General features: G+C 51.7%; 1 protein-coding gene across 1 annotated transcript; it reads left to right on the top strand.

The window, feature by feature from the left end:
* On the top strand, window positions 1-1,137 carry NUPR1 (nuclear protein 1, transcriptional regulator). Its single transcript, XM_004587127.2, has 3 exons — window positions 1-179; window positions 550-687; window positions 980-1,137. Exons 1-2 carry the CDS (start codon window positions 65-67, stop codon window positions 678-680), a joined length of 246 nt encoding a protein of 81 aa, XP_004587184.1. The 5' UTR covers window positions 1-64; the 3' UTR covers window positions 681-687; window positions 980-1,137.
* The last annotated feature ends 15,949 nt before the right edge of the window (window positions 1,138-17,086 follow it).

Raw genomic sequence — 17,086 nt, 5'->3', positions numbered from 1 at the left:
AGGAGAGACACTGGTTCCGGCCACCAGACACCAACAAAGAAGAGAGACTGTGCCCAGGCCAGACATGTACACCGCCTTGCCGCCCGCAGCCAGTCCTTCCCGGCAGGTCCCTGGTCCAGAGAGTGAGGATGACAGTCTTGATGAGTATGACCTCTACAGTCTGGCCCACCCCTGCCTGGGTAAGGCCTAGCCCTTCCCCTTCTCCACCTGAGACCCCCTGCCATCCTTTCACCCTTCTCTGGCCAACCCTGACCCGCCTCGGGCCACTCCCTCCTGCTCCCTCATCCACTGAATGTGACTATGGAACACGTATCCTTGATGAGGGCGGGAGAGTAATAGTGGGGTGGTGGGGGAGGGTACGAAGGGTCCCCTCCCTACCTAGGTCGGGGAACAGCTGCCAAAGGATATGGAGTTCCCAGTGAGTTGCCTGGGGAGGGGTCCACCCCGGAGTCTCCCTGCTCCTTCTGCCCATGCAATCCCACACCTGCCTCTCCTTGGAAACCTCGCTTCATGCCCTGTCCCCCACCTGACCGCTCCCTTGGTGTCCAGGAGGCAAGAGTCGGAAAGGTCGTAGCAAGAGAGAAGCCGCTGTCCACACCAACCGCACCAGCCCTGGGGGGCACGAGAGGAAGCTGGTGACCAAGTTCCAGAACTCAGAAAGAAAAAAGGCCAGGCGTTGAGCTGGAGGTAAGGGGTCAGGAGGCCGAGGGAGCTCCGGCAGGTGCCTGGGTCTCAAAGGACACTCCTGAGTGTGCATATTGGGTGGGGAAGAGGATCAGAGAGCTGTGGTCTCACCTAGAATGAGTTTCCCAGGGACAAGTGCGAAAGGGGAAAGCAGAACTTTTGAACCGGAGGTAAACTTGTGTTACAAAGAGGGCAGCTGAGGTCAGGGAGGGTCAGGCCTTTCTTTAGGGTCCCTGAGCAAGTGAACAGAGAAAGAACTGGAGCGCGTCCCCTTTCATCCCTTCTTTGTTCCCAGATGAGGCCAGACCACGGACACCACACCACGCTAGAGACAGGACCAAGCAGACGATCCAGGACTTGGTGGACAGACTGCTCGTGCCCACCCCACCCCACCCACCTGCCTGGGGACTGAGGGGCCAAGGAGCAAGCAAGATGGGGACCCAGAGGCGGAGTTCGCAAGCACCTCTGCCCCTGGGGTGGGGTGGGGCCAGTGGGGGGATGGGGGAGGTGGGGAGAGGAAGTGACAATAAACAGCCCAGCAGCTGCAGCCTGTGGCGAGTGCTCTTTCTGGCTGTGTGTGCTGCACCTGTTGCGTGTGTCTGCTTTTGCGAGAGGCAGCAAGCGTGTTTCCACCGCTTGTGCTTGGGTGTGAATGCGTGTACCTTGTGCGTGTGTGTGCTTGCATGTGTGTGTGTGGGTCCACCGCAGGTACATTGTGTGATGCCCCAGCTCACGAGTGTTTCATGTGTGTATCTGGGCCGGGGACTGTGCCTGCTTTTGTCTTGCCCTGTGCTGTGAGTGGGCCTTTTGCTTTTTTTTTTCCTCTTTTCTTTCTTTTTTAAAGATTAATTTTACTTATTTGAAAGGCAGAGTTACAGAGACAGAGGGAAAGATACACACACACACAACACAGATCTTCCATTTGCTAGCTCACTTCTCCCAAATACACACAATGGTTGGGCCTGGGCCAGTCCAAAGCCAGGAACCTGGAATTCCCTCAGCATCTCCCACCTGCACAGCGGTCCAAGCACTTGGGTCTTTCCTCTGCCTTCCCAGGTGCATTAGCAGGGATGGGCAATAGAGCAGCCAGGACTCAAACTGGCACTCAGGCAGGCTGTGGGAGTGAAAGACAGTGGATTTGCGGGACACGTGTTTCTGTGTCCCCGTGGGAGTGGGGGAAGGTTTTCCCTGTAGTTTGCCCTTGAAGCAAGCTACTTCCCAGTTCGTACCTAATGGTTTTTTAATTTATTTGTTTTCATTCATTAGAGTAGGAGGAGAGATTTTTCTCTCCCTGGCAGGGCCGGGGCAAAACCAGAAAGCAAGAACAAAGCAGGGAGTTAGGGCATGGAGCCTCTACCCGCTGCCTCCCTGAGTGTGCACTGGCAGGAAGGCGGGGCGGAAGCAGAGGAGGTGGGATGGGAGCTGGGCGTTCCTTGTGGGGTGTGAGTCTTGTTAGATTCGCCGGCCAGCAGGGAAAGAATAACTCAGCTGAATATATAAAAAGAATTTAGCTGGCCTTTGTTTCAGGGAACCACAGTCACGGGCTTCCCTTGCCTGTGCAGCAGACAGACGTGAAAGAGAGGGCTACAGAAGAAGAAGAGCCTGGATGAGACTCGTGTAGGTGCCTTTTAAACTCCCCTTGACACGGAAGTTGAAATGGTGGTCGCCTTGGCCCTTATTTCATGGGGAGGTATGGATTTGTGCCCCTCATTGGTGCAATTGTGGCTTCACAGCCTGAGGGACCCACCAGAATTTCGTTGGGTTCAGGGTTTGGTTGGACGTGAACTCCGCCCTCCTCTGGTGACCATGGTAACCATAAAGTATACCATTTACCATTCACCCCTGCCTGTTCTTATCAGTGATGTATTCACATAAAATCCTCTTTTATTGTTAGTTGATGCCATCTAGATACAGGGTAGAGAAAAACAAGATTGGGCACATGATGGGACTGCGTCCCCAGGCTACTCTGGATTTGTATTCAGGGAGTCCCATTGTCCACAGCCTGATGGAGAGGAGGTGCTCATGCCAAGGGGACTGCCAGGACAGGGAGAAAGATTCCTACACAGCGTCATCAGCGTTGGGACCAGGGTTCGAGAAGAACATGGTGGAAGTTCCGTGGTTATGTGGACTGATACAGAAAGTTATTTTCTTACGCAACTGATCTTGGAGATTAAAATAGCAACCCCTTGTGTTAGGGATTCCAGTTACTTTGAGTTCATTAGTCTGTCAACTTCAAAATACAATTTTTTTCCACTCAGGTCCAAGATAGCCGCTGCAGTACCTGCCATCACCACTGCATCTCAGCCTAGACTAAGGGAAGGAGGAAGAGACCAGGGGAGGCCACACGGAGACCATAAGCTAATATAGCCACAAGGTCATGCCGAACTGCAAGAGAGGCTGGAACGTGTAGGACTCAGTTGTTTGGTCCTGTGGCAGCCAAAGCTTTCTCCTCGCCCCCTCCACAGCCACCCTAGGCTGCAGAGCTTGGCGCAAGCTATTCTCAGGGACCGGGGAGCATCCAGGAGGGTAGAGGCGCCCCTGGAGCAGTAACCAAGGCATAGCCTCTTGGACCAGCATGAGCCTTTGGGACCCCCATCCACACCTTCCTCCCTAAGTCCTAACCACAGAGCAAAGTAGGGAAGACCTGAAAAGACTCCCAGGGCTGGTGCTGGCTAAGCCAAAGCGCAGGGCATCCCCAACCCACATTAGAATGCCCGTTCCAGGCCTGGCCACACTATGCTTCTGATCCAGCTCCCTGCGAATGCGCCTGGAGATAGCGGATGAAGGCTCAAGTGGCTGGGCCTCTCTCTGCCACCCTTGTAGGAGACTCAGCTGGAGCTCCTGGCTCCTGGCTTTGGTCTGGCCCAGCCCCAGCTGTTGTGGGCGTTGCGGGGGTGAACGAGCATGTGTGTGTGTATGTGTTGTGGTATAGTGAGTGAAGCAGTTGCCTGCAGTGCTGGGATCCTGCATGGGCACCAGTTCCACTCCCAGCTGCTCCACTCTTTATCCAACTCCCCAGTAATGCATCTGGGAAAGCAGTCAAGGTTGGTCCAACTGCTTGAGCCCTTGCACCCATGTTGGGAGCCTGGAGGAAGCTCCTGGCTTCTGACCAGCTCAGCTTCAGCTGTTACAGCCATTTGAAGAGTGAATCAGCTGATGGAAGAGCCTTCTCCCTGCCTTTGCTCTCTGTAACTCTGCCTTTCAAAACATGTGCCCCAACCCTACCCATCAGCGCTGGCATCCCCTCTTCTTGGTTGGACTCTGTGAGGGCTTGGCAGCTTCCACTCTCTAAGGCTGCCTTGCCCCGTCTCAGGACAGCTTCTTACTGGAATCTGATGCATCTTCTCTCTCCCCAGGGGCCTGAGCAAGCACCACCTGCCTGTCTTTCTGGTCCTTTCTGGTCCTTTCTGATCTCACTTATCCCATGGAACAAGTAAGTTATTCCCTTTCTCTTGGAGCAAGTAAGTTGTGCGTCTGCGAATCATCGAAGGTAGGGACTATAAGGAGGGCTGGATGGCAGCCTAGGAAGTTGGGAGCAGGTGCTCCAGCACCCTGGGGTGTGTGGAAGGAAAGAGGAACAGCCTCTCCCGGCAGGGGGTTCCCAGTCTGACAGAGCGGCCCTATATGTGTGTTGGGGGGGTAGCTCAGAAGTCACCCCAACAGCGCCCTCCTCTATGACAGATGTTTCATAGGCTAGTCCTTACAACAGCAGCACACAGTAAGACTGCTTTTAAAACTTCATTTATCTGAGAAATATATCTTCCATTTGCTGGTTCATTCCCCTAAATGCCTACAACGGCTGGGGGTGGGCCAGGGCAGAAGCCAGGAACCAAGAACTCAAACCAGATCTCTCACAGGGATGGTAGGAGTTAATCTTCCAGACCGTGAGATTCAGAGATGGGAAGCCCCTTTTCCCAACGTCACACAGCTGCCACTAGCCAGAATTGAGATCCCAAGCTCAAGCCTGTCTGGGATTTTTGCACTCCGGGGAAGCAGCAATTCCTGACAGTGAGAGATTCCTGGCTGGTAGTCCTCCTGGCTGGTGTGGGCTTCCTCCCAGGGCTCACAGTGGGAGGGGTCTGCCTTCTGTTACTGGCAGCAGGCTGGGACAGGCAGGGTCCCCAGTTGGCCTGGCCACACCCGGAGACCGCCCCTCAGGCCCCCCACCCACCCTATGGTGGAGGAAGTACAGCTACTATCAGTCCTTCATGAGGCAGGGGTGGTGCCCTTAACAGACTCGACAAAGGGCGTGGGATGTAACAGGCATGAAGCTGTCTGGGATGTTTCTGGTGCATCCCTGCGGAATTTAAGTTCCATAAGCCCATCATGGCGCCTCCTTACAGATGAGATGCAGGTGCATCCTGGGGAGGCAGGTATAACGAGACTGACAGCGAAGCGATAAAAGCCCACGGCAGGACTGGCCAGCTCTCAGAGCTAGAGATGGCTCCTGGAAATCTCAGAGTCGCATGAGGTTAATGTTCTACCAGCACTCCATAAAGGAAACTGAATAGTAGTCATAGTGGCAAGCTGTCAGTGCCGGGATGGGCCTCAGGGTTTTTCCAAGTTCATCTTTCACGGGCACTCTCAGGACTCCTACACCCGAGTTACATAATATTGGCCATCACGTATTTACGTAGCATTTTAAAATTCACTCTTTATGTGTGTGTGTCTTTTTTTTTATTCTAACATATTTAACCACCCAGCATGAAAACCACAGTCAAATCTCATAGTCAGAAATGAGCTAAAAGAAAAACATTTTACTACAACCTTTTCCAATGGTTCGTCTCAGCAGGCGTTTCACCTGGCAAGGAAGGCAAGGAAGATGCCTCCCTCCGGGGCTGGCACTGGGGAGTACTAGGTCAAGTCACTGCTTGTAAGGCCAGCATCCCAATGGGCACTGGTTCCTTGTCCCAGCTGCCCCACTTCCAACCAGTTCCCTGCTAATGCACCTGGACAAGCAACAGAAGACAGCCCAAGGACTTGGACCCCTATTGCCCGTGTAGAAGACTTGGAAGAAGCTCCTGGCATCTGGCTTTGGTCTGGCTCAGCCCAGGCTGGGGACTGAGAGTCATTTGGGGAGTGAACCAGCAAATGGAAGACCTCTCTTTCTGTAGCTCTGCTTTTCAGATAAACATCTTCTTAAAAAAATTAACTTTTGGGGGCCCGGTGGCGTGGCCTAGCGGCTGAGGTCCTCGCTTTGAGCGCGCCGGGATTCCGTATGGGCGCCGCTTCTGGTCCTGGCAGCTCCACTTCCCATCCAGCTCCCTGCTTGTGGCCTGGGGAAGCAGTCAAGGACGGTCCAAGGCTTTGGGACCCTGCACCCACGTGGGAGACCTGGAAGAGGTTCCTGGTTCCCAGCATCGGATCGGCACGCACCGGCCGTTGCGGCTCACTTGGTGGGCCTGGCGCGGTAGCCTTGTGGCTAAAGTCCTTGTCTTGCATGTGCTGGGATCCCATATGAGCACCGGTTTCATGTCCCGGTGGCCCCACTTCCCATCCAGCACCTCCTCCTGGTTTTGATCCTTCCCTTACGGCTCTTTGTTTTGCCGCACAAAGCAGGGGCCCAGGTAGCCACAGGTGATATTCAACCCTTTGCTGTGACAGTCATTGTGATCCACAATTTAACCCAAACGTTGGTTAATACAAATGTGCTGAACACATTTAACACAGACTAGGCTAATCTTCGCTCTTCTTTTAAAAGATTTATTTTTTTTTATTAGAAAAGCAGATTGACAGAGAAGACAGAGAAAGATCTGCCACCCACTGATTCACTCCTGCAAATAGTGCTGGAGCTGAACTGATCAGATACCAGGAGCCAAGGGCTTCTTCTGGGTCTTCTAAACAGATGCAGGGTCCCAAGGCTTTGGGCCGCCTCCACTGCTTTCCAGGGCCACAAGCAGGGGATGGGAAGTGGAGTAGCTGAGATATGAACCGGGACCTGTAGGGGATCCTGGTGCTTGCAGGTAGAGGCTCAGTCAATCAAGCCGTTGTGCTGGCCGCTAACCCTTGCTTTTGATAGGTTAGTGTCTTAAATGAATTTTGTATTTCTTTGTTGCTATCATTTATTTGAGAGGCAGGGTGGGATAGGGAAGCAGAGAGAGAGAATGAGAGAGAGGGAAAAATAATGAGAATCCTGCTGTGCTTCAATTCACTCCCCTGGAATACGCAAGACAGCTGGGGCTGGGCCAGGCTAAAGCCAGAAGCTGAAAACTCAATCGAGGTCTCCCACAGGGGTGGCAGGAAAGCAAGCACCTGAGCCAGCACCTGCTGCCTGCCCAGGTCTGCACTGGCAGGCAGTGGGAGTCAGGGGTCGGAAACAAGTATTGCCCACATGGGGCCTGAGCATCCTAAGCACAGGCCAAGTGTCCATCCCTTCCAGGCAGTTTTGATATTCTGGTGTTTTCTATCATGATGGTCTCACCTGGGCAGACTCCAAGTCCAAGCTGAGGAGCACCTATATTCCACATTGAGGCTGCAGTGTTGCAAGCCTAAGGCTGATGCCACCAACCAGAGCCCAACTAACTCCCTGTTGCTTTCCTATGCTGTCATGTGACTCTTCTGTCTGCAAGCAGGCAGGTTTTTGCACACCAAGCAGTTCCCCAGTCATCCAGAGACACTGGCAGGTTGTTGGGTGTCCCACAGCTTCACTGAAGACACTCCCAAAGTTCACGCAGATTCTACCAGACTGTCCACCCTACTACCGCACATGTGGGTTCCAAACTGACTAATCTGGTTTCTCCACCTTTCTCTCTGGCTTCCGTAATTTGCTGCAACAATTTCCAGGATGGAGGGAAACACTGAACCATGTACTACAAAGGCTACCCCCTCATGAGTGACCGAACTACGATGTGCACGGCGCAAGGTGTCTCCCACTCATTGTCCTGGGATACCATCCCCTCCCCCACCTGGAAGCTCTTCAACTCTTTGCATAAGGTCTGTATGCACGTTTCCACCAAGCCTGGTGGATCTAAACAGGTGCCATTAGCTCACCCTCCAGTCCTTCTCCCACCTCTGCAGTCAGTGTTTAAAGTTTCAGCCCTGTACTCGCACTGTAATTTTCACTGGCGATCCACCCCACCCCTCCAGGAATCACAACATTGGTATGCACATGGGGTGGCTGAAAGGGGCTGATCATAAAGTACTCTCACTTCCAGCACTTGGGGAATTCCAGGGGTTTTAGGAGCTCTGTGACAAGGACCAGGATGAAGACCAGATGCATGTTTCAGCCAGCATGACTTGCGCGTGAGCCAGGCATCGTGACGAGTGTTTTAGCTTCCACACAGACTTTCTCTTATGGTGCTTGTCAGTGAATCGAAGAGAATGCATCCCACACCTGACTCCTGCCCTTGGGCATTCTTATCGAATCCATCTGGGGTGTGGCGTGGACACAGCCTTTGGCAAGTGACTCGAACACAGGGTGAAGTTGGAGGACCCCTAATGCAATGGACTCTTGTAGCAGATTTAATTGTCCAACACTGGCTGTGGCAGGAACCCCCATTGCTCATGCCCTTCTCATGATGTGACCATGACACCTGCCCATGCAACGGTGGTGACAGGCCTGAGTTTCTCTCTACCAAATATGGGGAGGTCCGTTACAATTGCCTTGGCTGAAGGGTGACAGCGGAAGTGGCACTCTAAAAACACACCTTGCAAGGCGTGGTATGGTAGCCCAGTGGCTAAATCCTCACTTTGCATGTGCCAGGACCCCATATGGGCACCAGTTCACATCCTGGCTGCTCCACTTTCCATCTAGCTCCATGCTTGTGGCCTGGGAAAGCAGTAGATTGGAGATCCAGAAGAGGCTTCTGGTTCCTGGCTTCAGATTGGCTCAGCTGTGGCCATTGTGGCCAGCAGATGAAAGATCTTTCTCTTATGTCTCTCCTCTCTGCAAATCTGTCTTTCCAATAAAAATAAAGAAAATCTTTAAACACACACAGCTTGTTCTCCGGGGATTGTTGGACCCCAGCTGCCACGTTGGGAGCAAGTCCAAAATAACACACATGTGGAGAAACAACATGGGAAGATCACATATTGCTGGGAGCTCTGACCTTCATCCCAGCTGAAGTCCCAGACCTTGAAGGAAGAGAGCCCAACAGGTGATTCCAGCCCCAGGGGTCAAGTTTACTCCCAATAACCCAGGCTCCTCAGATGTGGCCCAACAATCTGCACAGTGGAGACAAGTCATGTCCAATGTGAGCACAGTGTCTGTGAATGGAGGGCATTCTGTCCTTGCTGCATTGGGCTGGTTCACCTCTCAGCAAGAGACCCACATCCAGCTCCTGTCTGCACACTTGAGTGGGACTGGGGACAAGCCATGGTTTCCCCTGGCTGGGAGCATCCTCATCTCAAAGCAGGAGATGAAGAGAAGCCTAACCTCCCCAGAGCAGCTGTGAGAACAGCAGGAAGTTGTATTTTTCAAGCTGCCAGAGGCAGGGCACCTGACACAGGAGAAGAACTGAAAGAGGCAATGGTTGACAACACAGGCTCTAAGAACTCAGCAATTCCACTCCCAGCTCTGAGATTTCGTATATTCTGACCCTGGGCCAGGTGCTTGACCTCTCCATATCTCAGTTCGCTGATGTCTTAGACCTGATTCTGTTGCAGGAAACTGGTTACCAAAGGGCCTGGAGTGATAGCCCAGTTGCTAAATCCTCTCCTTAGAATTACTGGCATACCATGGGGTGCAAGTTCATGTCCTACCTGCTCTACTTCCCACCCAGCTCCTTGCTTGTGGCCTAGGAAAGCCCTAGAGGAGGGCTCAAAACCGTGAACCCTACATCCTCATGGAAGACCTGGAAGAAGCGGCTGGCTCCTGGTTTCGGATTGGCTCAGCTTTGGCTGTTGTGGCCATCTGGGGAGTGAACCAGCAAATGGAAGATAATTATGTCTCCCCATCTCTTCGTAAATCCGATGTGCCTATCCAATAAAAATAAATAAAACCACTTTTCCACAAGTCGTACTTTATTTTATACTATATATATATATACTCCCAGCATGACAGCCTAGTGGCTAAAGTCCTCACCTTACACACCCAGGATCCCATATGGGCACCGATTCTAATCCTGGCAGCCCCGCTTTCCATCCAGCTCCCTGCTTGTGGCCTGGGAAAGCAGTCGAGAACAGCCCAAAGATCTTAGGATCCTGCACCCGCATGGGAGACCCAGAAGAAGCTCTGGGCTCCTGGCTTCAGATCTGCTTAGCTCCAGCTGTTGTGGACACTTGGAGAGTGAATCAGCAGGTAGATGATCTTCCTTTCTGTCTCCAAGAATGAGAAAATCCTTTCAAGGTCTATTGGCTGACATTGTCCACCTTAGAGTCCTGCTTTGCCCAGATTTGTCTGGGAGAACTATCCAATTTGCTCTGCCATGCATGATACTAGACGGCCTCTGCAGGCCTCAATGAATTGGTTGTCATGTCCCCTATGAGCATCTAGGCATGCCGTTGACTGCACAGGCTTTAACAACCATGGAGACCCAGTTTTGACACATGCACTGCATGGTCAGACCACAGTTCCTGTGATTTTCACCGCGGTTGAAGTTATGAGTCTAGTGATCCAGTTGGGGGACCCCCAAAGATATATCACCGGAGGTGACCCTAACCTGACTTCTCTGTGTGACAGCCAGTGTGGAGTCCAACTCAGTCCACACCCACATCATCCTATACACACACTGGTGGTTGCAGTCACCCAGTCATATCTGGCCCTAGCCCCATCTCATACGCAAACCACTGGATGCTGCAGGCCAGCCTAATCCTGCTCACCACATACTCAGCCTTCACATACACTAGCAGGAACTGAACCCTAGTGGGAGCAACACCCAAAAGTCCCTATCAAGTCTGCCCTCAGCCCCAGTTCTTGCACATGCCGGTATGTGCAACAGGCTGGTCTGATCTGTCCTGCATCTCATTCAGTTCTAATACACATCAATTGGTTTTGGAGTCAACCTCAGCCTGACTAACCCCACCATCCAGCCCACGCTCATGCCGGCAGCTGCTACTTCCCGTCTAGCCAGGTCTGTCCCCAGCCCTGGTTCCCATGCTCACTGGTGGGAGCTGCAGCCCATCAGAGAGATGCACACAATTTACCTACTAGGTCCATTCACAGCCCCAGATGTTGCACTTTCCAGGTGGTTCCATGGTCTAGCCTGACAGGACTTGCCCCAATCCTGACACCTGTCAGCTGATGCTGCAACAAAGTGCAAACAGCCTACACTTTGGCTCATGCGTGTACCAGTTGCTTAGCCCAGCCTGGCTCTCCCCCTAACCCAGTACACATGCAGACCAATGAGTTCTGTATCCCTGCTCAGTCTGATCTGCCCCAAGTCTCAGCTCTCACGTTCATCATGGGAGCAGTGGCCTAGCAGTGGAGTCCTCACTGTTCCCACTCCCCATCTGGTTCACCACCCTCCCCACCCAATTCATGGGTCTTATATGTTCTGGTGGATGCTGCAGCTCAGTCTGGCATGCTCGCCTCATCTCAGCATTTGCTGGTGAGTATTACAGCCTTGCTTGGCCCTGTCTGCCCCCAGTCCCAGTTCATACTGGTGGATGCTGGTGCCTAGCTCAGCACAGCCAGCCCCTAGTCCGGGCCCTAATATGAACTGGCTGGTTTTGGAGCCCAACCTGGCCTATCCAGCAGCCCCTCCTGGTTCTTACATCTGCCACTAGGTGCTATCAACTGGCCCAGCCTGACCCACCCCAAACCTGACCCACATGTATATCAGCAGGTACTGTAACCTGACCTGGTCTGAGCTGCTCCCATATCTGAATACCAGTTCTAGGGCTGGCGCTGTGGTGTCATGGATTAAGTCATCACTTGCAATGCCACCATCCCATATGGGTGCCGGTTCCAGTCCTAGCTCTTCCACTTCCAATCTAGCTCCCCATGCCCTCATGGCAGGGACCTGGAAGAAGTTCCTGACTCCTGGTTTAGAGTTGGTACAACCCTGGCCTTTGCAACCACTTGGGGAGTAAAACAGAGGATGGCAAACATGTTATCTCTCCTCCTCTCTCTGGTGCTCTGCCTTTCAAATTAATAAATAATTTAAAAAAATCTTTAGGGACCAGTGCCATGGTATAGTAGGTTAAGCCTCTGCCTATGCTGCTGGCATCCCAGGTGGCTTGAATCCTGGCTGCCTTACTTCTGATCCCCTCCCTGATAAGGCACCTGGAAGAGTAACTGAGGATGGCCCAAGTACTTAGGCCCTTGCACCCATGTGGGAGACCTGGAAGGAGTTCCTGGCTTTGGATCAGCCCAACTCCAGCCATTGTGGTCATTCAGGGGAGTGAACCAGCAGATGCAGAATCTCTCTCTGTATCTCTCTTCTTTAACTGCCTTTCAAATAAAAAATAAAATAACTCTTGGGGGAAAAAAAAAAAAGAAGAAAGAAAAATGGAAGGGAGAGACTGATTTTTCCATCTACCAGCTCACTCCCCAAATGACCACAACGGCCAGGAGACTAAAGCTTCTTCCAGGTCTCCCCACAGGGTCACAGGGGTCCAAGCACCCAGCCCATCCTCAGCTGCCTTCCCAGGAGCGTCAGCAGGGAGCTGGATTGGAAATGCAGCAACCGGGTCTTGAACCAGTGCCCATATGAAATGCTGGCATCACAGGCAGCAGTTTTACCCACTCTGCTATGCCAGCTCCCTTGTACATTTTCTGTGAACATCCTAGAGACTCCTCAAATGCATAGATTTCATTTTAAAAAATTTATTTCCACTTTCTGAGAATACTTTGAAGCACCCTAGTACCCAACCCAAGCCATCATTACTGTCACACTGGTTACTTACCAATGTCTGCAGGAGCTGAAAGACACAGGTCAAAGGTTACTGTGGGCCCAAGGCTGAGCCAAGCATGTACCATCCGCTGGTTCACTCCCCAAGTGGCTGCAACGGCCAGACCTGAGACAATCTGAATCCAGGAGCCAGGAGCTTCTTTCCTGGTCTCCCATGTGGGCGCAGGGTCCCAAGGTTTTGGGCTGTTCTCAACTGCCTTCCCAGGCCACAGGCAAGGATCTGGATGGGAAGCGGGGCCACCAGGATTAGAACCAGTGCTCATATGGGATCCTGGCACAGGCAAAGCAAGGACTTTAGCCACTAGGTTACCGCGCAGAGCCCAAAAACAGATTTTTAACAGAAATAAATAAATTATAAGTCAACCCACCATGTCATCACCACAGACTCTTCATGCCAGTTCTGTGGGAGCATATACTGTTCCCACTCTCTAATATTTCCCAAAGGCACAGAGACAGAGATAATATGTTTGTGTGTGTGTGTGTGTGTGTGTGTGTGTGTGTGAGAGAGAGAGAGAGAGAGAGAGAGAGAGAGAGAGAGAGAGAAAGAGAGAGAGATCTTCTCTCTGCTGGTTTGCATCCCAAATGCCCACAACAGGAGAGGCTGGGCCAAGTCAAAACCAGGAGCCAGACACCTAATCCAGATCGCCCGCCTGAGCGGCAGGTTGAGGACAGGGGCCCAGGTGCTTCAGCCATCACCCGCTGCCTCTCAGGACGCACACAAGCAGGCAACAGGAGTCATGAGTGGAGCTGGAACTGAAATCTAGGACTTCAATAAGGAATGTGGGTCTCCCAGCATGCATCTGAACTGCTAGGCCAAACCCCTAGCATGGTTCTCTTTTTGAAAAACAAGCTTGCAGTGTTTTTGTTTTATTTGAACTATTTAGAGAAGTGCATTTTAGAAGTAAACTCAGTTATTTATTTGGCAGACAGAGACAGAGATACAGAAAAGAACTTTTTCTAACTATCAGTTCACTCCCCAAGTGGTTGCAGCAGCCCAGCTTGAACCAGGCCAAAGACAGGAGCCTGATACTTCATTCAGATTACCCATGTGAGTGGCATGGGTCCAGATGCTTTGGCCATCATTTGCTGCCTCCTGGGCACATCAGCAGGAAACTAGACCAGAAACAGAGCAGCCAGGATTTGAACCAGTGATCTCAAATGGGATACAGGCACCACAAGTGATGGCTGAACCCATGATACCACAATGCTGGCTTCACTTTTTTTTAAAAAAAGTATATTTATTTTTATTTATTTGAAAGGCAGAGCAACAAAGATAGAGATATCTTTTATTTACTGGTTCATTTCCCAAATGATCCCACTGGCCAGAGTTAAGCTAATCCAGAACTGGGAACCAGGAGTTTCTTCCTGATCTCCCACATGGGTGCAGCAGCCCAAGTACCTGGGCCATCCTCTGCTGCTTTCACAGGCCATTAGCAAGGAGCTGCATGGGAAGTGGAGCAGCAGAGACTGGGACCGGCACCTGTATGGGAAGGAGGAGTAAGCTACTGTGCCATTGTGTCGGCCCCCGGGGAATACTCTAAAGGCTCCGGACACAGTAGTAACTGGGACACTGTTCTTTCCTCATATAGCTCACTTCTCAGTGGGGGCAGACAATGCACTCCAAGGGGACTTGGAAAAATGGAATTAAAATACAATTTTGGTGCAAAAAGAGAGAGAGACCAATGTCAGGTTCAGTGATCAGGGTACCTCTTGGGGTGGGCAGGGGTGCCCACTTCCCACATGACAGTGCCTGGGATCTAGCCATGGATCCACCTCCAAAGGCAGCTTCCTGCTAATGTGCACTGACTTAGGTCCCTGCCATCCAGGTGGACACAGGGCTGGAGTTCCAGGCTCCCAGCTTCACCTTGACCAGGCCTTGCCCTGGCTGTTACAGGCATTGGGGGCACAGCATTGGGGTAGGGTGGAAAGGAAACAGTGGATAGAAGATTTCTCTTTCCTTCCCTCTCTCCCCTGCTTCAAATCTATATCTATATTTATATATATGTGTGTGTGTGTGTAAATTTAATATATTAAGATTCATTTATTTTTATTGGAAAGCCAGATATATAGAGAAGAGGAGAGACAGAAAGGAAGATCTTCCATCCAATGACTCATTCCCCAAGTGGCTGCAACAGCCAGAGCTGAGCTGATTCAAAGTTGGGAACTAGGAGCCTCTTCCTGGTCTCCCATGTGGGTGCAGGGTCCCTAACCTTTGGGCCGTTCTCGACTGCTTTCCCAGGCCACAAGCAGGGAGCTGGATGGGAAGCAGGGACACCGGGATACGAACTGGAGCCCATTAGGGATCCCAGTCCGTGCAAGGAGAGGACTTTAGCCACTAGGCTACCACGCTGGGCCCCAAATATATTTTTTTTAAATAGTCCTCAAATCTGAGGTTAATGAGGATTTTTAAATTTATTTTTTTTATTTTGTAAAGATTTATTTATCTTTATTGGAAAGGCAGATATACGGACAGGAGAGACAGAGAGGAGGATCCTCCGTCTGATAGTTCACTCTCCAAGCAGCTGCAATGGCTGGAGCTGAGCCAATCCGAAGCCAGGAATCAGGAGCTTCCTCCAGGTCTCCCACACGGGTGCAGGGTCCCAACGCATTGGGCCGTCCTCCACTGCTTTCCCAGGCCACAAGCAGGGAGCTGGATGGGAAGCAGAGCCACCAAGATAAGAATCGGCAACCACATGAGATCCTGGTGTGTGCAAAGGTGAGGACTTTAACCACTATGCTGTCGCGCAGGGCGCCAAGATTTATTTATTTTTATTGCAAAGTTAGATATACAGAGAAGAAGGCGCCCATATGGGATCCTAGTGCGTTCTGGGCGAGGACGTTAGCCTCTAGGCCACTGCGCCAGGCCCGAGGATTTTTTTAAAAATGAAAACCCATGCATTTTTCCCCCATAGTATGCATTTTCCGTAAACTTTTTGAAGACCTCTCGTATGAATCAACATCCCAGCGTTTCAGCGCAGCTTTCCGAAGGCCTCGCCTGGGGAAAGTCTCACCAGGGAGGTAGGTGGCCTTTAAGCAAAGGTCAGAAGGAAGTTGCAAGCATGTTGAAATTCCTGTTCATTCCCTTAAGCCACATGCATGGTGCCATCTGACAAGATGGGACATCGCAGTGACAGACTTCATGGCTGATTTGTTTGCCACTGTCTCCCCAGTGCCCAAACATAGATATTACTCCCTCACAGCTTTTGTTTTTTACAAAACGATACAATGGACAGTAATTGATGGACCAAAGTAATCAGAAAAACACTTCTTTGAAGAGCTGGCATTTGAGCTTAGACGTGAGCTGTTGAGACCAGAAGTTAGGCATACAGAAACAGAAATAATGGGATTATTAGTGACCGGTATCTGTATGATAAGTTACCCCCAAAAATAGAGGCTTGAGTGGGCAGTTGGCACAAGAGTAAAATTGCCACTTACAACACCTGCTTGGGTTCAAGTTCAGCTTCCTGACTCTAGACACTCCTGGAAGCTGCAAGCGATGGCTCAGGTGGCTAGCACTTTGCCACCCACGTGGGAGACCTGGAGGGACTTCCTGGCTTCAGGTTGGTCCAGCTCGAGCTGTTGCAGCCCACTTGGGGGAGTGAACCGGTTGTTAGGAGATTTCTCTCTCTCTCTCTGCTTTTCAAACAAAATTAGTTAATATTAAAAAAAAATAATGAAAAATAATTCAGAGGCTTAAAACAACACTCATTTATCATCTCACAGTTCTCGCGCGTGATGAACATGGGTTTGGTTTGGCCGGATGCCTCGGGCTCCAGGCCCTCTGCAGATGGGCACTTCGAGCCTGCCTAGGGCTGCTTCGTTGTGAAGCGTGGCAAAGTTGAGGGGCAGCTAGGTTGCTGCATGTGGTGCTGGCATCCTGTATCAAATCACCAGTTCAAATCCCAGCCACTCTGGTTCCCATCCAGCTCCCTGCTTGTGGCCTGGGAAAGCAGTGGAGGACAGCCCAAGACTTGGGACCCTGCACTTGCCTGGGAAACTCAGAGGAGGTTCCTGGCTCCTGGCTCCGGATCGGCTCAGCTCCGGTTATTGTGGTCATTTGGGGAGTGAACCAGCAGATGAAAGATCTCTCCCTCTGTATTTCCTTCTCTCTGTAAATCTGCCTTTCTAATAAAAATATATAAATCTATAAATAAATAATAAATAAATCTTCATAGAAAGAAGATGGAATGGAAAGGGGGCAGGGGTGGGGCGCAGGAGGGCACTTTCTGCTCAGGCAACCCACACCCAGAATTGTTGTGGACTCAGGGCTCTGGACCGAGGGCTGAGTGAGTTGCTGCAAGTCCAGCCTGCAGGCTCCATGGGTGATCCGTGTCTGCCTGCTTGTTCTCTACGGACCTCTTGCTGCTGGTCCCACGGGCTCCCAGCCCTCAGGGCTGCGCACTCAGGCTCCGGCTCGCCCTTGCCTGCAGGCTGGACTCGGACACACGGGCTCTCTCTTGGGTTTACACAGCTTTGAAGCAACCCCACCCACTGCAAGGCTTGCAGCTCCGAGGGAGGGTCTGTGTGTGTGTCTCTCTCCCTCTCTCTCCCCCTGCTTTTGGAACAGCTGGTTGTTGATTCCATCTTCCTGCTAAGTCCACACCCAGGGA

Source organism: Ochotona princeps, chromosome 24 (genome assembly GCF_030435755.1).
Source record: "Ochotona princeps isolate mOchPri1 chromosome 24, mOchPri1.hap1, whole genome shotgun sequence".
Taxonomy (NCBI): domain Eukaryota; kingdom Metazoa; phylum Chordata; class Mammalia; order Lagomorpha; family Ochotonidae; genus Ochotona; species Ochotona princeps.
This window is presented reverse-complemented; position numbering and strand designations above follow the sequence as displayed.

Coding starts and splice junctions, on each gene's coding strand:
- NUPR1 (XM_004587127.2), top strand. CDS start 65: ATGTACACCGCCTTGCCGCCCGCAGCCAGTCCTTCCCGGCAGGTCCCT. Junction 180..549: donor TCTGGCCCACCCCTGCCTGG/GTAAGGCCTAGC, acceptor CTTGGTGTCCAG/GAGGCAAGAGTCGGAAAGGT.